This window comes from Microtus oregoni, unplaced genomic scaffold (genome assembly GCF_018167655.1).
Source record: "Microtus oregoni isolate MIOR12 unplaced genomic scaffold, Mior012 000074F_001, whole genome shotgun sequence".
Lineage (NCBI taxonomy): Eukaryota > Metazoa > Chordata > Mammalia > Rodentia > Cricetidae > Microtus > Microtus oregoni.
The window spans coordinates 263,342-278,747 of record NW_024543988.1 but is presented as its reverse complement, the minus strand read 5'-3'; the positions used below and the strand labels follow the sequence as shown (position 1 = coordinate 278,747).

The following is a 15,406-nucleotide window of genomic DNA, read 5'->3' as shown; positions in this document are numbered from 1 at the left end:
TAGGCTCACTCCTGGTGACATCAGAGAATTCATCTGTTTCAACCTCCCTCCTTGGTGCTGAATTTACAGACATGGCCCACCATACAGCTTTTCACATGTATTCTAAGAATTGAACACAGGGCTTTACCCTTGCATGGTAGACACTTTAACAAATGAGCTACACCCTAATCCCTGAAATTGTTCTTAATACAAAATTATCTGATATTATTAATCCATACTTGAATAAGATTTATGTTCTCTCTCTCTCTCTCTCTCTCTCTCTCTCTCTCTCTCTCTCTCTCTCTCTCTGTGTGTGTGTGTGTGTGTGTGTGTGTAATCTGTGTGCAGTGCTCAAGGACTCCAGAAGAGGGTACCAGGTTCCCCGAAACTACAGTTGTGAGCTGCTCAATGTGGGCACTAATAATAGAACACATTTCCTCTGGAAGAGCAGCAAGCACTCTTAACCTTCAATCAATCTATCCAACCCTCCTCTCCTTTTAAAAAAGTCCAATAGATACTTATGTGTATTGTGCTTTAGCTTTCTTTCTTCAAAGAAGTGTATGCAAGTGAAAAAATTTATTTAAATATTCAAAGATGCACTAACCCTGATTAGAACACAGGAAAGGACAGATGAAAGAGAAAATATGGAGACAGGAATTGTAATATACAGTAAATAGGGAGATGTGATCTTCTAAGAGAAAAGAAGCTCCATCTTCATATTGATGTTTCAGGCTTCAGGAAGGATTTATTGGAAAATTCCTGATGCTGTCATCTGTAAGGTTGGAACAGAATTATTTAATATATTTAAGATAGTAGTGCATGATATTTGATGAGAGTGGAAAATACAAGAAATACAAGATATTAAAGAGACAAGATGTATCATGCAAAAACATTTTACAGGACTTTGTATGTTTGATAATATACATGAATTTTTAATTGAAATTTCCTATATATGGAAAAGTTTAATATGATAAATGATCTTACATCAAGACCTAAATTGGGATTTCTTAGAACTTATATAGTTATGTACTTATTTGAGTCCATAGTTTCTATGAATCTAAACTAATATAATGCTTGTTTCAAGGTTCTTTCACTTTGAGGTTTACCCCATGTACCCTACAGCAGGAATCTCACTCAAAGTCCCAGACTGACTCTCGGAGGAAGACTAGAGGTAGAACTTGCATTCCCCAACACTGGGCCCATAGACGAGAATTCCATTTCAACACTAGTAAGAATTAGTCACCTTCTGGATATTGTCAATGTCTCCACTGAAAGAAGGAAAATGACCTAAACTAAGTATATATTACTCAATAAAGAGATAGAATTGCTAAAGAATAAACAAACTGGGAAAAGTGGATCTGAAGATGTGGAGAAATGGCCCTGGAGCCTTCCCTCTCATCCTGCAAAAAACTCAACTCCAAATGGATCGAGAACTGTGATGTAAAACCTGGTAGTCTGAAACTGATAGAGGAGAAAGCAAGAAGTGTACTTTGATCATAGGCACAGATGTGAACTCTCTGAATTGGCGTGGGATAATTTTCTGTATTCTGTCAATTATATTTTAATAAATGCTGATTGGCCAGGCAGGAAGTATAGGTGGGAAAACCAGACAGGAAGTAGAGGTAGAGCAAAGAGAACAGGAGTATTCTGGGAAGAAGGAAGCTCTTCCACCCTCCTGCCCAAATCACCAAAGAAGCAGGATGTGACCTGCCCCACTGAAAAAGGTACTGAGCCATGTGGCTAACATAGATAAGGTTAATGGGTTAATATAAGTTACAAGAGCTAATAAGAAACCTGAGCCAATGGGCCAATCAGTTTATAATCTTATGGAGACCTCTGTGTGATTTTCTCTGGAACTAAATGACTGGGGGACGGGGCGGTACAGAAACCCCAACAAGCACCAGGCCCTCATGTTACACTGAATAGGATTTTTGTGGCAAAGAAGTAAGAACAGTAATAGTCAAATATTGTGGAATTAAAAACTATAGCAAAGCAAGCTGTCAATTAAATGCAGAGTCATCCTAAGTAATGTAGATCTTTTCCAGCTACACATCTAATGGAGGATTAATGTCTCCAATATACAAAAAACTTAAAACAAACAAATAAAACACCGTGAACCTCAAACAAACAAAAAATTCAAAAACCTAAAACAGAATTTCCATATGACCCAGCTATACCATTTCTAGATACGTGCCCAAAGGACTTTAATATTTCTTACAGAGACCCTTGAATATCCATGCTCATTGCAGTAAAGTTCACAATAGCTAGAAATTAATCTAGATGTCCATCAACTGATGAATGGATAAGGAAAGTGTTGTAGTATATAAAATGGAATATTACTCAGCCATAGAGAAAAATGAAATTTTTAAGTAAATAGAAGAAGCTGGAAAATATTATGTTCAAGGAGATCAACCAAGCTCAGAAAGACAAACTGTGTATGTTATTTAACTTGTTGATTTTAGAATTGTACTTTTTACTTTGTATGTTTAACTTGGAGTATGTATGGAAGCCAGGTAATTAGAAACAGGTCATTAGGGACAGACCCGTCAAGGGAGGAGAGATAGTTAAATCCAATTAAAATGAAAGTATAAAGAAGAATACTGGTGCGGGAAGGTTCAATCACAGAGTAGAATGTAAAAAGGCAAAATCAGGGCATGATGGAAGGTTTAATTAAAATGAAGGGTTATTAAAAATTCATATGGAGAAAAAGGAAAAAAATCATATGGAAACCTATGACCTTGTTACAAAAGTGTAAAGTATAATTAAAATGGAAAATGAAACACAGGTGACAGACAAGATTAGAGGTGGCATGCCGTGGGTTAAAGGAGCAGATGTAGATGTGGTTGGGCCATAGGTAAGAGCAGAGGTAGGGTGGGTCAACCAAAACTACAGAAATCTACTAGTTTGTAAGCTAATTAAAATGTAGCATAAAACAAGAGAGTTTCATTAGAGGAACCCTGCAAAGACACAGTACTGTTTCCAGACGATGTGGATTTTTCAATGAAAATCTCATTTCCAGTTATGGGGTACCACCTTATCATTTATAAGTAAAGGGAGGTCCTGGAGTCACCAAAATAACTTGATTATTGCTGTATCTCTTGGTTGTTTACCATAACTAAATGGTAAGACACCATTGCTGAAGACACTACATGCTGTGGTTGTAGGGCATCAAGAAATCAATCTCAAATAAACTAGAAAACTCTCTCTCTGTTAGTTGGCTTCTACAGTACTTGGAGGTACTCTGTAGGGTGTGTATATGGCAGTAAGACATTGATGATGTCACCATGATGACCCTGCATGCTATAAAATCAGCTTTATGCCCACTGGTGCAATAAAGGACATCCTAGGGGAACCAACCACTTTCTGATTGGATTTGTTGCCAACTCCATGGGAGAGCTCTCATGTCTAGAGAAGAATAGGAGTAGGTGTGGGTTTCTATTGTAATTCTTGTCAAAAGCCCAAGACAATGGAGATCATGGAGCCTAAGGGGAAGATCAGTGGTGATAAACTGTCCTGTTTCCAAGCTATCATCTTAAAAAATACTCATAAATTTATGCTGCCTTAAACTTTGGTCAAGTCCATTTTTTACTTTGTTTTTATTTTTTATTTTTAGACAGAGACTCTAGCTGTCTTGGAGCTCACTACATAGAACAGGCTAGCCTCAAACTCACAGAGATTAATCTCCCAAGTATTGGTATTAAAGGTGTATGACTCCAAAACTGGCCTCACATCAACTTTTAACAACGAGGAGTGGTTCATTCATAGCTGGTCAAAGTGCTGAGGATAAGCGACAGTGGATGCTCAGCCATCAGTGGTCACCTGGGTTGGAAGGAGAGCTGTGAAATTCTGTTTTCTGAACACGACATGGCTGTTACAATCATGAGAGCTCACAGCAACCATGATCATCTGCACAAGGCCCAGGTAAGATAAAGCCAGTCAACAGTCTAGAATGGTGTGGAGTGGGGAGGGGCTCAGGAGTATCCACCCCTAACTAGAGGCTATTGACATTTGATGGCTTCAGGGGAGGAAGGATCTTTTTTTTTCTCTAAGGGTGTGGCCCCTGGTACATTACACTGCCCATGCCTTTTGGGATGGCCTCATCCCCATTCATAAATAGCACTAATTGGACTTATGTAGCGAATAATAATAATGATAATAATAGTAATAATTTTAAAAGCCTTGATGGGGATTGCATTGAATCTATAAATTGCCTTTGGTAGAATTGCCATTTTTACTATGTTGATCCTCCCAATCCAAGAGCAGGGGAGGTCCTTCCATTTTCTGGCATCCTCCTCAGTTTCTTTCTTCAATGCCTTAAAGTTCTTGTCAAATAGATCTTTTACTTTCTTGGTTAGAGTTACCCCAAGATATTTTATGCTGTTTGTGGTTATCGTGAAAGGTGAAGCTTCTCTGATTTCCCTCTCTGCTTCCATATCCTTTGTGTATAAGAGGGCGACTGATTTTTTGGAGTTGATCTTGTATCCTCCCACATTACTAAAGCTGTTTATCAGCTGTAAAAGTTCTTTGGTGGAGTTTTGGGGGTCGCTATGTAGACTATCATATCATCTGCAAATAACGAAAGTTTAACTTCTTCCTTTCCAATTCGAATCCCCTTGATCCCATTATGTTGTTTTATTGCTATTGCTAGAACTTCAAGCACTGGATAAAACCGAACTCTCTGAACTTGGCGAACAATGAAGGATGATGAGAAGCCAAGGACAATGGCACGGGCTTTTGATCCTACTTCATGTTTGGGCTTTGTGGGAGCCTAGTCAGTTTGTATGTTCACTTTCCTAGACATGGATGGAGGAGGGAGGACCTTGGACTTTCCACAGGGCAGGGAACCCTGACTGCTCGTTGGACTGGAGAGGGAGGGGGAGAGGAGTGGGGGGAGGGGGAGAAGAGTGGGAGGAGGGGGAGGGAAATGGGAGGGTGGGAGAAGGGGGAGGGAAATGGGAGGCTGGGAGGAGGGGGAAACTTTTTTTTCCTTTTCTCAATAAAAAAAATAAATAAACTGAAAAAAAAAGAACAGTAAGAGCTCTTAACTGCTGAAAAAAAATAATTTTAAAAGCCACAAAGTATAGAAGAACATATATTGGTGGGTCTTGAGGATAGTTGGAGGGATTGTGTGTGTGTGTGGGGAGTGGATAAGATCAAAATATATACATATATGAAAAGTTAAACAACAAATGAAGTATTATTAAAAAACAGAAATGAATTAGACATCAAGATATAAAATGAGCTAAACACTCACCTAGTCTTGATCTTCTTTGGACAGGTGTCTGCAAGAAAGTGAAAATGGAAAAATGATATTATTTTTACTATAATAATATTATTATCAAAGTAATATATTATTTAATATAATAATATTTAAAGCAATACATTATTTTAACATAATATTAATAATATCATTACTATATATGTGCTATTTTTATGAAAGTGCAGAAAGAAAAGCGATGTTTTGAGTAGAATATCTGAACAGAGGATAGTAGGAGTCAAGTTTCATTACATATAGAATTTTTTAAAGATTTATTTATCATGTATACAACATTTGGCCTCCATGTATGCCTGCAGGCCAGAAGAGGGTACCAGATCTCATTACAGATGGTTGTGAGCCACCATATGATTGAACTCAGGACCTCTGGAAGAGCAGTTAGTGATCTTAACCTCTGAGCCATCTCTCCAACCCCCTCATATAGAATTTTTTTATGTTCATGGTTCATTGGTGTGTCCATGGTCATGTGAGTTCACCTGTGTGCAGTCCATGCATATATAGGCAAGAGGCTGACTTTTAAACATCTTCCTTATTCATCCTACATATTTTTAGTTTTAAAACAAGATCTTTCAGTTATATTTGTTGCCAGAAAGCTCCAGGACTCCTTCTGTCCTCACCCCTTCCTAGCTCTGGTGTTCTTGGCTTTCTACATGGGATCCAAATTCAGGTATTCATGCTTGTGTGCACTTTCCCCCAGAGCCATTTTCCAATACCCCAGATAATTAAAAAAATAACATTTATTATAAAATGTAACATGAAAAGTCACACACACTCAGGTTGCTATTTTACCTGTGTCCAGGACACGTTGTACATTCTCATCCTCAATGCCAATTTCCTCCACAAAGTCCATATACTGTGTCATCTCATCCTTAGTCAGTTGTTTGGCTTTTGCTGCATTTCATGGTGTATAAGGAAGAAGATGGCACAACATTAGCTCCAGCACATTAATAAAATACTTTCCAATGCTGAGTCTCCTGGAGGAGCCAAAGCACAATATTACTCCCATTTCTTCCATTAGATTGATAATGAGAAACTATGTCCTTCTGAGAAATGAAAATACTGTGTGGATCCCAGGATGTAACATGCCATGTTCTCTTGTTCTTGTAATATCGACAGTTTTTTTTGATGTAGACTTCAATATACCAAACTCCTACACAGCCTCCAAAGCAATTCCAGAAAACAATGACTGAGCAGTAGCATTTTTACTATCATAACTATATGTCATTATATTGTTTCCATTTATATTCTAGAATCCATTCTTATGGGTTCTTGATGCTTTCTCAGATTGCTGAACCAACTGATCTGAAATCATCATAAATATTAGAGGGGTGACATTTGACTCAGTGGTTAAGAATGGGTAAGAACCTACATTCAGTTCCCAGCACACACATAGTGTTGCACGACCAGATCTAATGCCATCTTATGGCTATCATATGCACCAAGAATGCACATGGTACACCTAAATGTGGGTAAGACACTTGTACGCATAAAAAAAACCCTTTGCTAATGAGTAACATGCCCCCATGAAATATAATCCCTTCATAATAAATTAAGAAATAAAGGTTTAATTCTGGTAGGAAATGAGGGTCTTATACAATATACTCCAGTGCCTTTGATGGCAGGGTTAGGAATTTGTCAGCTCAAGAGGGTTTGCATCTATGAGAAACTGACAGAATCCAGTACAATCAGACTTCAGGCTACATGATAATTAAGATTTGCGAGTCAGGATTTGTAAAGTAGAAACAATAATGCTGAAAGCCAGGATTTTCAGTTGACATGAATTCAAACAACAAACCCACTTAATGTGGTCAAGCAATATTTCAATTCCTGCTTTGTTAGAAAATGGAAATCCCAGACTACACCTACATGAGACTTGGCATGATGATTGGTTGATGTGTAATTCATAAATGCTGGAAAAAATGTGTGGAAATTTTATTAAAATCTTCTATGTCTCAACAGAAGAAGCATGTATTTATTTTTTAACAGATAAACTTTTAATATTTCAATTTCATTGTTCAATATTCTCACTGAATGCTTTTACAAAAATAATTTACGGCAGAGAAGGGTTTATTTCTGCAGTAAATTTCCTGGTTATAGCCCATTCCAGTGGGAGAAATTTGGGGGAGCTGACACACTACATCCATAGTCAGAAACAGAGAGCAAAGAATGCAAGAATATGTGCTTGTGTTTGTCCAGATTTTTCTAGCCTGATATATTTTAGGATGGTCTGTCTAGGAAATAATGCTGACTACAGTAAGAAAAGCCCTGCTTGTGTCAATCATTATTCAAGACACTCACACAGACATGCCTACAGGCTGGTCTGATTAAGAAATCTCTCACTAAGACCCTTTCTGGAGGATTCTGGGTTGTGTCAGTTGATAGTTGAAGCTCACAGAACATCATCTCCCTGCCAGGATATGGTGCTGTCCCCAGCGGGTGGAGCCTTCTTATGTCAATAATCAATAAAGACACCCCCATAGGCCAGTCGGCTGTGGGAAATCCCCCACTCAGACCCTTTCCAGGGGATTTTGGGTTGTGCTAAGTTTTTTTTGTTAAAGCTGTCCATCACCGTTTCAGCGGTTTATCAACATGAAGAACAGAGTCAGATGTACAAACATACTTTGAATTTTGTACACAGCAATGTGCACTCACCCAAGTCCTTGAACAACATACTTGGATGATGAGTTCCATGTGTGAGACTCACCCAGAATTCCAGCTACTCGTGTGACTTTCCCCGTATGGTCCTTGTTAAAATAATGAAACAGCAATATCTTCTCATTCACCATTTTTACCATGAATGTTATTTTTCCTTCATCTGAGATAGATAAGAAATATACATATAAATAATATAATGATTACAAGATGAATGTCCAGGCTCATTCACAATGCATCTTTATCAATGTATACATGGATTATAGGTCTCTGGCCCATAATATTCTGCTCCATGTGTTGCAACCAGTCAAGACAGACAGGGAATTAAGAAAGCAAATTTATACTTCTGCTTTAATATATGAAACATAAACCAGGCGGTGGTGGCACACGCCTTTAATCCCAGCACTCGGGAGGCAGAGGCAGGCAGATCTCTGTGAGTTCGAGGCCAGCCTGGTCTACAAAAGCTAGTTCCAGGACAGGAACCAAAAAAGCTACGGAGAAACCCTGTCTCGAAAATTCAAAAAAAAAAAGATATGAAACATATCTCGTATCTCATAGTTACCTAGAAATATGTAGAACCTATATTGATTTGGGATAGCAATATTCCTGATACCAGGATGTGTAGGTGCACAGAAGGTATTACTGCAATCCTTTTTCTCTCTGAGGATATCTGTATGATTATATGCATATACATACATGTGCATGCTTTTTCATGAATCCTATTAAATTTAATTGTAGAATAATCTACATATATACATATTGAGAAAAGCTGTATGATTATATAATATATAATATTATATAATATATAGTAACACACATATATGTATATATATATGCATTTTCATTGATCCTATTATATTTAGTGGTACAGTTATTTAACTTTACCTATTCTTTAGACACATGACAGAGAAACAAGAGAGATGCCACAACAATTTCCTCCAAACCAGAACATTCTGTATTGGGAGCTCATGAGATTCAAGAAGTAAATAACCCACGAAACTCAGGAAGTTTTTTTGAAAAGAACAACTTTCAGTAGGCCACTCCACAAAGTTATGGAAAACAGCAAACAGCTGTTGACAGAGGAGTCTTTGACTAGCCCAGCTGCCTGTTAGCTTTACACACAGGTCCAGAGATGCAGCTTCTAGGAGAGTCACCCACTCTTCAGGGGTGGGCTCCTTAGGAATGCAGCCATATTTGAGTCACACATACTCTTGTAAGTGACTTCAGTACACCCACCGGCTTACTAACATTTCTTGTTAAAGAGGGGAAGGGACAGACATAAGACCCTCCCGAGTGATATGATGACTGTTCCTTCTCATGTCAGTGGTAAGTCATTTTCGTTCCGAGACCCTGGTTGGTTTGAAACTTGCTATGAAGACCGGGCTGGCCTCAAACTCACAGAATGTCTCCTGAAATTACATAATACACAAAAGGGGGTGAGATTTTTGGTGAGGTATCTGCATGTGAGTTGAGTCTGCTCCTGTATTTAAGTCCAATAAACTCACTGATAAACTGAGCTAGAGTCGGTGGCATGTGCGGTCTGTCTGTTTTATTGAATTGGGCTAAATAGACTATTGATGGTGGAATACAAAATAATAAAAGGATTCTTAACACCTGTTTTGGACAAATTAAACTGATTCATTATTTATAAGTGGATCTCTGCATATTTTAGGTCATACTCCTGAATTTAAAAGATAGGACTATTCATGACGATTACACTTATATACTGTAAATAATTTTTATCCCCAATAAAATTATGAAATTTAGTTAGTTCATAATTATGCATTACAAGATTAGTTTTTGAAAATTTCTGGGAGTCATTTTAATCAATGAGAAAATCCTAGTTTTTATTTTGCATCTTTTTTTTAAATGCTCAAATCACTTTTTGATTCTTTTAACCATTCTCAGACTCATGTCTGTGATTTAGTTTAGGCCTAAAGCTACAGGAGGGAAGTGTACCTGGTACAAACACAGTTTAATGTTTTAAAATGTCACCTAAGAACAAAACCAAAACCAAATAGCAACAACCATAACAGCAAAACAAAGTCTGCTATTAGATCCAAAACGACAAGGAAGAAATTGAAGGGGCTTTCTCCAAGATTGCATTTTTAATTTGTAGAGATGTTTGCACTGGAATGTAGATATCCAGATATGCAAAATACAACTAAGATTGTGAATTAAAAAAAAATAGTGTCATGCGTTTGCCCTGGAATCATCTACTCACACTGTGCCTGGTAAAATTCTTGCCTTTTCTTTCCTATGATTTCATACTTCTGGCAGTTGGTCCCTTTCCTGAAAAACAAATGCATGGATGTTGTCTTATTTTGGATTGCTCCAGGGTCCTGATTTCGGATTCTACATGAATGACAGGACAGTTTAATGCTAACCACATTTTCATCTGTAGATCTGTCATAAGCACACGTTGTTGTATGACATCATCTCTAAATATAATCAATAGCATACTTAAATGTCATCAATAACCCTGTTTGGGGTTTGCAGGTATCTTTGATGGTACAGAATCAGTTCCTCTATTTGACACTTGTCACCTGTCCTGACCCCTGACCAATGAATGACCTTGGAACTTGATCTCACCTCCACTCACCAAGCCCTGGGATGTTGGCCATATAGGCCACACCTGTGTGCTGAGGATGGAGTCCTGGGATCTGTGGTACATGCTGGGCCACAGTTGAATCCCCAATACCCAAAGAACAACTATTGATAAAAGAAAAAAAAAAAACAAAATAGTGACCAAAGGTTCCACCCCAATTTGAAATGAGAAATGTTTGTAGACATTGGATTAATAGGGTATGAGGTCACCTGATACAGAGTACAATGCAGCATCCTCCATACACTATAGTCTAATTTCCATATTTACACTGTAATCACGTTTTAAAATTTTCCTTTCATAAATATCACTGATCTTATAGATTCTGTAGCAGCAATTGCCTTGTGAATTTAAATAGCCTTTAGTTGTTTTCTGAGATTTAGATTGGGATGTCCACTGACTTCTTAGGAGATCCGTAGAGCCACAAGAATGGCCATGTATTTGGATCTACATTCACTTACCAGAGGTCCATGTGATGATTAGCTGACAGCCACAGTTTAGATTTGTCTTTATCTTATAAAAATGGGAATAATTGGGCAGAAGAGATGGCTCAGCCATTAAAGGCTAGGCTCACAACCAAAAAGATAAAAGATAGAACTAACAGTTTAGATTGGGGATGTAGTTCCATAATGCCTGTTGAAAGTCTTGGGGTCCATTTTCAGTGCTTTAAGAAATATTGTTTGTATCTGGAATGGTGATCCCTTCAGCACTGTTATTTTTGATCAGTATTGTTTTAGCTAGCCTGGATCTTTTCTGGTTCCATATGAATTTTAGGATATTTTATAGTCTTTCCTGAGGAAAAGCCCTCCCTCCTCCAAAACCACTTGGTTTTTAAATACCAAGTGATTGCCCTGAGATCATATTTATACAATAGCAGTATATGAAATGAACATGTTATATTTGTATATGTAAGACCATATGTGTATATGAACAATTGAAGAAAAGGGAACATAAGATTTGAGAGAAACCAAGGGAGGAGAGTATATCAGAAGCTTTGGAGGGAGAAAAGGGAAGGAGGAAATAAGTATGTTTTAGTTAAAAAAGTATTTAAAAAATAAAAATTTTATCTCTCTTTCAACATGTTAGTGTGTTCACCTAATTGATTTTGAACTGTTGCCCTTTTAAATTATTTCAGGTGTGTTAAATTTAAATATCAAGCCAAGTATTTTTGTATTGCTTGTCATCCTAACACTTGGGACACTGATGCAGGAGAGGAAGTTCAATGCCATTCTCAAAAGTAATAATAATAAAAAAGAAACTTAAAAAATTAGGCTGCATGTGGTGGTACATAATTTTGATCTCAGCCATCAGGAGGTAGGGTCAGGCACATCTCTGACATAATAAATAAAAGGTTAAAAAGTTTGTTTTCTATTCTGTGTTGAGTTCAAAGCCAGCATGATATACAGAGATTCTGTATCAGAAAACTGATATTATAAATAAATCATTAATGAATGAAAAGTTTCAAATATAAACTACATTTGATAAAAACTTCCACGATCACAGATCGATGTATATCCTCAATGGATAATTTCACTTATATCCAGATAGTTTAAAAGCACTGAAATTATTATTTGGGACAATTTACCTTCTCCCCAACAGTGTTTTTGAGCACTGATAAATAGAAAATTAAACAATCGTAATGTATATTTTTTGATATTGTGTTATGCTGTTTAACTTCCCCTAGGAGCTGGTTTTGAACATAGGGATTCCCACATGCATTTTACAACTTAATGTGTTTTTCTTTGATCACCCCAGATAGATGGGTCTATTATCTATTTATGTATTATTTATATCTATGTATGTATGTATGTATGTATGTATGTATGTATGTATCTGCCTATCTATTATCTATCCACTTATATATCTGCTATCTATCTGTCTATCTATCTATCTATCTATCTATCTATCTATCTATCTATCTATCCATCCATCTATCTATCTATCTATCCATCTATCTATCTATCTGTCTATCTGTATGTCTGTATATATATCATGTATCTAATTATTATCTATCTACTTCCATATGCATGTATCACCTATGTACTGATATATCTATTATCTATGTATTTATATGCCATCTATATGTAATTATCATCTACCTTTTGATATTTATTATTTTACTTTGGCTTGTCACACACTCAATAAACTCATTCTAAATTAAAGTATGGCTGTCATATGTCATTTTTTGACTCATACAGAGCAAAATGATTTAAGAATCCTTATTTGGTGCTGTTGGTGTTCACTGACATGAATGTTGACTGAGAACATCATGTTTCTCTGCTGACATCCCACAATCTGGATAGTTCTATTTTGTTTTATATCTTACTTGACATAAAAATAGAGGTAGATTTGCTTGCATTTCTTCCCACATTCAATGCGACGAAAGTAGGTTCTCAAGGGTGAGCCTTCTTTTATCTTCTCGACAGAACTAGAAGCTAAGTAAACAGTTTGCCAATTCCCTTCAATATGGAAAAAAAAGTGGCTTTGAAAACAAGGCAGTTGAGAGTAGGGGATAGTTTAGTAACCTGGGACTTGGCTTGAACGGGGTAAACCATGACTTGGCCTTGTAATAATGCATTAGGTGGCTTAGCTTCTTTATGTTTGTACATATTCTGAGCAATGAACCTAATAATGATTTTATCCCCTCCCACCTGTTTCAGGCTACTCACAAACCCCTCTTGGAATAATGGTATAGAGTTCTGCATATATCAATCTTTTCTCTTCCCTACTCATCTGGGTCAGGCTACTCTCATACCCATCTGTGAACAATTGTGTAGTGATCTTCACATAAGAACCCATTAATAACTCCCTTCCCACCTGCATTTGGCTACTCATATATCTCTCTCTGAAGATGGTGTAGGATTTCCCAAATCCCTAGCAATGATCAAGTCTGAACAGTTTTCATTCAAGTATATTCTCAATGTATTCAGGTAGGAAGAATAGACACACTGATCTGGTTTTGAGTGTATGTCCAGTAAGACAAAAACATGCTTTTCAAATAACTTTACCCTACTGGTCACTTAATGCTTCTGTGTAATATTGGGCATATATATGATTAAAGTCATGCCTTGTGGTAAAGGGCACATGCAGTTGGAGAAATAAATGATTTAATCTGTTAATCAAAATAAAAAAGGACCTTTAGTAACCATCTTGTTTGCCTTTGGGATCCCTGGATGAGATGCACATAATAATTTGGGGCCCTTGAGTCCTGTCAGTCATGTGGCCTACTGTCAATCTTGGAAATGTGTCTGTCTGTAATCTGAACTCTTGCTTGAATTGAGTCATCTTGATTTTTCTGCAGATCTGTGTGAGTCCTACTTTTAAATTTTGGATAACAGGCCAAAGTAAATAGTGGCCACTGCAAACAGAAACATTAGTACAATTCAGCCTCTTTCAATTATTTTATTGTATCCATCATCATGGTTTCCATTTGTTCATAGGAAGAGGGACAGGAGTAGAAATGTCAAAGAGATGAAGGTGTACAGATTTTAGTAGAAAGTTGAACTCACCCTTGGTGCAAGACTGATGGACATTCTCTCTTTGTCTCTCTTTCCATGTCTCTCTCAGTGTCTCTTTTGGTTTCTGTCTCTAGCTCTCTGAAAAACCACTCTTTAGTCCATTCTCTCTCTCTGCCATTCTCCACAGAGACATAAAGAATACTTACTTCCAAAACATTCTTCCCTCTCTCTCATCTCTCTCCACACAAACACACACTGAAAACTTACCTTCAGAAGCATTAATCTGTGTCTTTCTCTCTTTATCTCTTAGCCTCTTTATTTCTCTAGGTCTCTATTCCCAAAAAACATCTTTAAGACTATTTTCTCTCTCTCTCTCTCTCTCTCTCTCTCTCTCTCTCTCTCTCTCTCTCTCTCTCTCTCTCTCTCTCCTCTCACAAGTATAGAATGCTAACTTCCAGAGCATTCTACTTTCTGTTTCTATCTCTTAGTCTCTGTCCCTCTGTTTTTTTTTCCTTTCAGAAAACCAGCCATTAGACTACTCCTCTGTCACTCTCCACTCCAAGACATAGAAAATACCAACTTTCCCCTCTTTGTCTTTCTGCCTCTTTCTCTCTGTCTGTCTTGCCCCACGGTCCCCCATGCCTCTCTCTGTGTCTTCTTGTCTCTCTGCCTGTGTCTGTCTCTGACAAGAACACCCACCCCCCACAGCCCCATCCCATGCAGGCCTACTACCTTCTTTTTGAGATTTTTATTCATCATCACACTGGAGACACCGAGCAGATTGAGCATAAGCAGGAGGATGGCGACCTTCATTGTGTGTGAGTGACTGTTTCTGCCCTGCAGGTGCCCAGAGCACACTGATTGATAAGGCTCAGAGTCACCTCCTTGCCTTATATAGCAGCCTTTCAGAATGATTGGCTGGAGCAGTGTCCAGCATCCTAGTTGGCAGTTGTGTGCTGGCGTTGACATTGGGTCATTTACTGTGCAGATTGGTTCCTGGAGAACTTCACTAGGGATGGACAATTAACTTTTATTATCAGTTTCTGATGTTTGATTGCTGTCCCATGTTTCAGATAGATTTTTATTCATTCACTTTATGTGCCTATTAAGAAAACGGAAGACAAAACCCAAGATGATATCATGTTATTTTAACTGGAAGGGGCACTGTTAAAACTTGATTTTGAAACTTAAAACTTACATGTAGCTGATAGTTACACAAAAATACAATTTCTCATCTCTACTTGGACTTTATTTTCTGGGCATAACCAGTTCCTATATTTTTGTAAACCTATGTGTGGATTTCTCCCAACTGAACCTTTTTATGTGTTGTGCCAACCAACATTTTAGAATCTATTCCCTATTATCTTTTTCGCCAATCAGATATTGGGGGAAGAATACTGAATCTTACCATTTTTCAATCATGTTTTCAACACCCAT

General features: G+C 37.4%; 1 protein-coding gene across 2 annotated transcripts; it reads right to left on the bottom strand.

The window, feature by feature from the left end:
* Positions 1–443: 443 nt before the first annotated feature.
* On the bottom strand, positions 444–14,817 carry LOC121441224 (probasin-like). Of its 2 annotated transcripts, XM_041642380.1 has the most exons (8): positions 14,702–14,817; positions 12,838–12,977; positions 10,499–10,618; positions 10,131–10,198; positions 7,959–8,069; positions 6,044–6,145; positions 5,234–5,261; positions 444–751 (listed from the first exon to the last, which is right to left on the bottom strand). In XM_041642380.1, the coding sequence occupies exons 1-8, from the start codon at positions 14,780–14,782 to the stop codon at positions 748–750; spliced, it is 654 nt and encodes a 217-aa protein (XP_041498314.1). In that variant the 5' UTR covers positions 14,783–14,817; the 3' UTR covers positions 444–747. The 2 variants fall into 2 exon arrangements, with proteins under 2 accessions (XP_041498314.1, XP_041498315.1); XM_041642381.1 differs by lacking the exons at positions 444–751; positions 10,499–10,618 and having other exon boundaries at positions 5,230–5,261.
* Between the last annotated feature and the right edge of the window lie 589 nt (positions 14,818–15,406).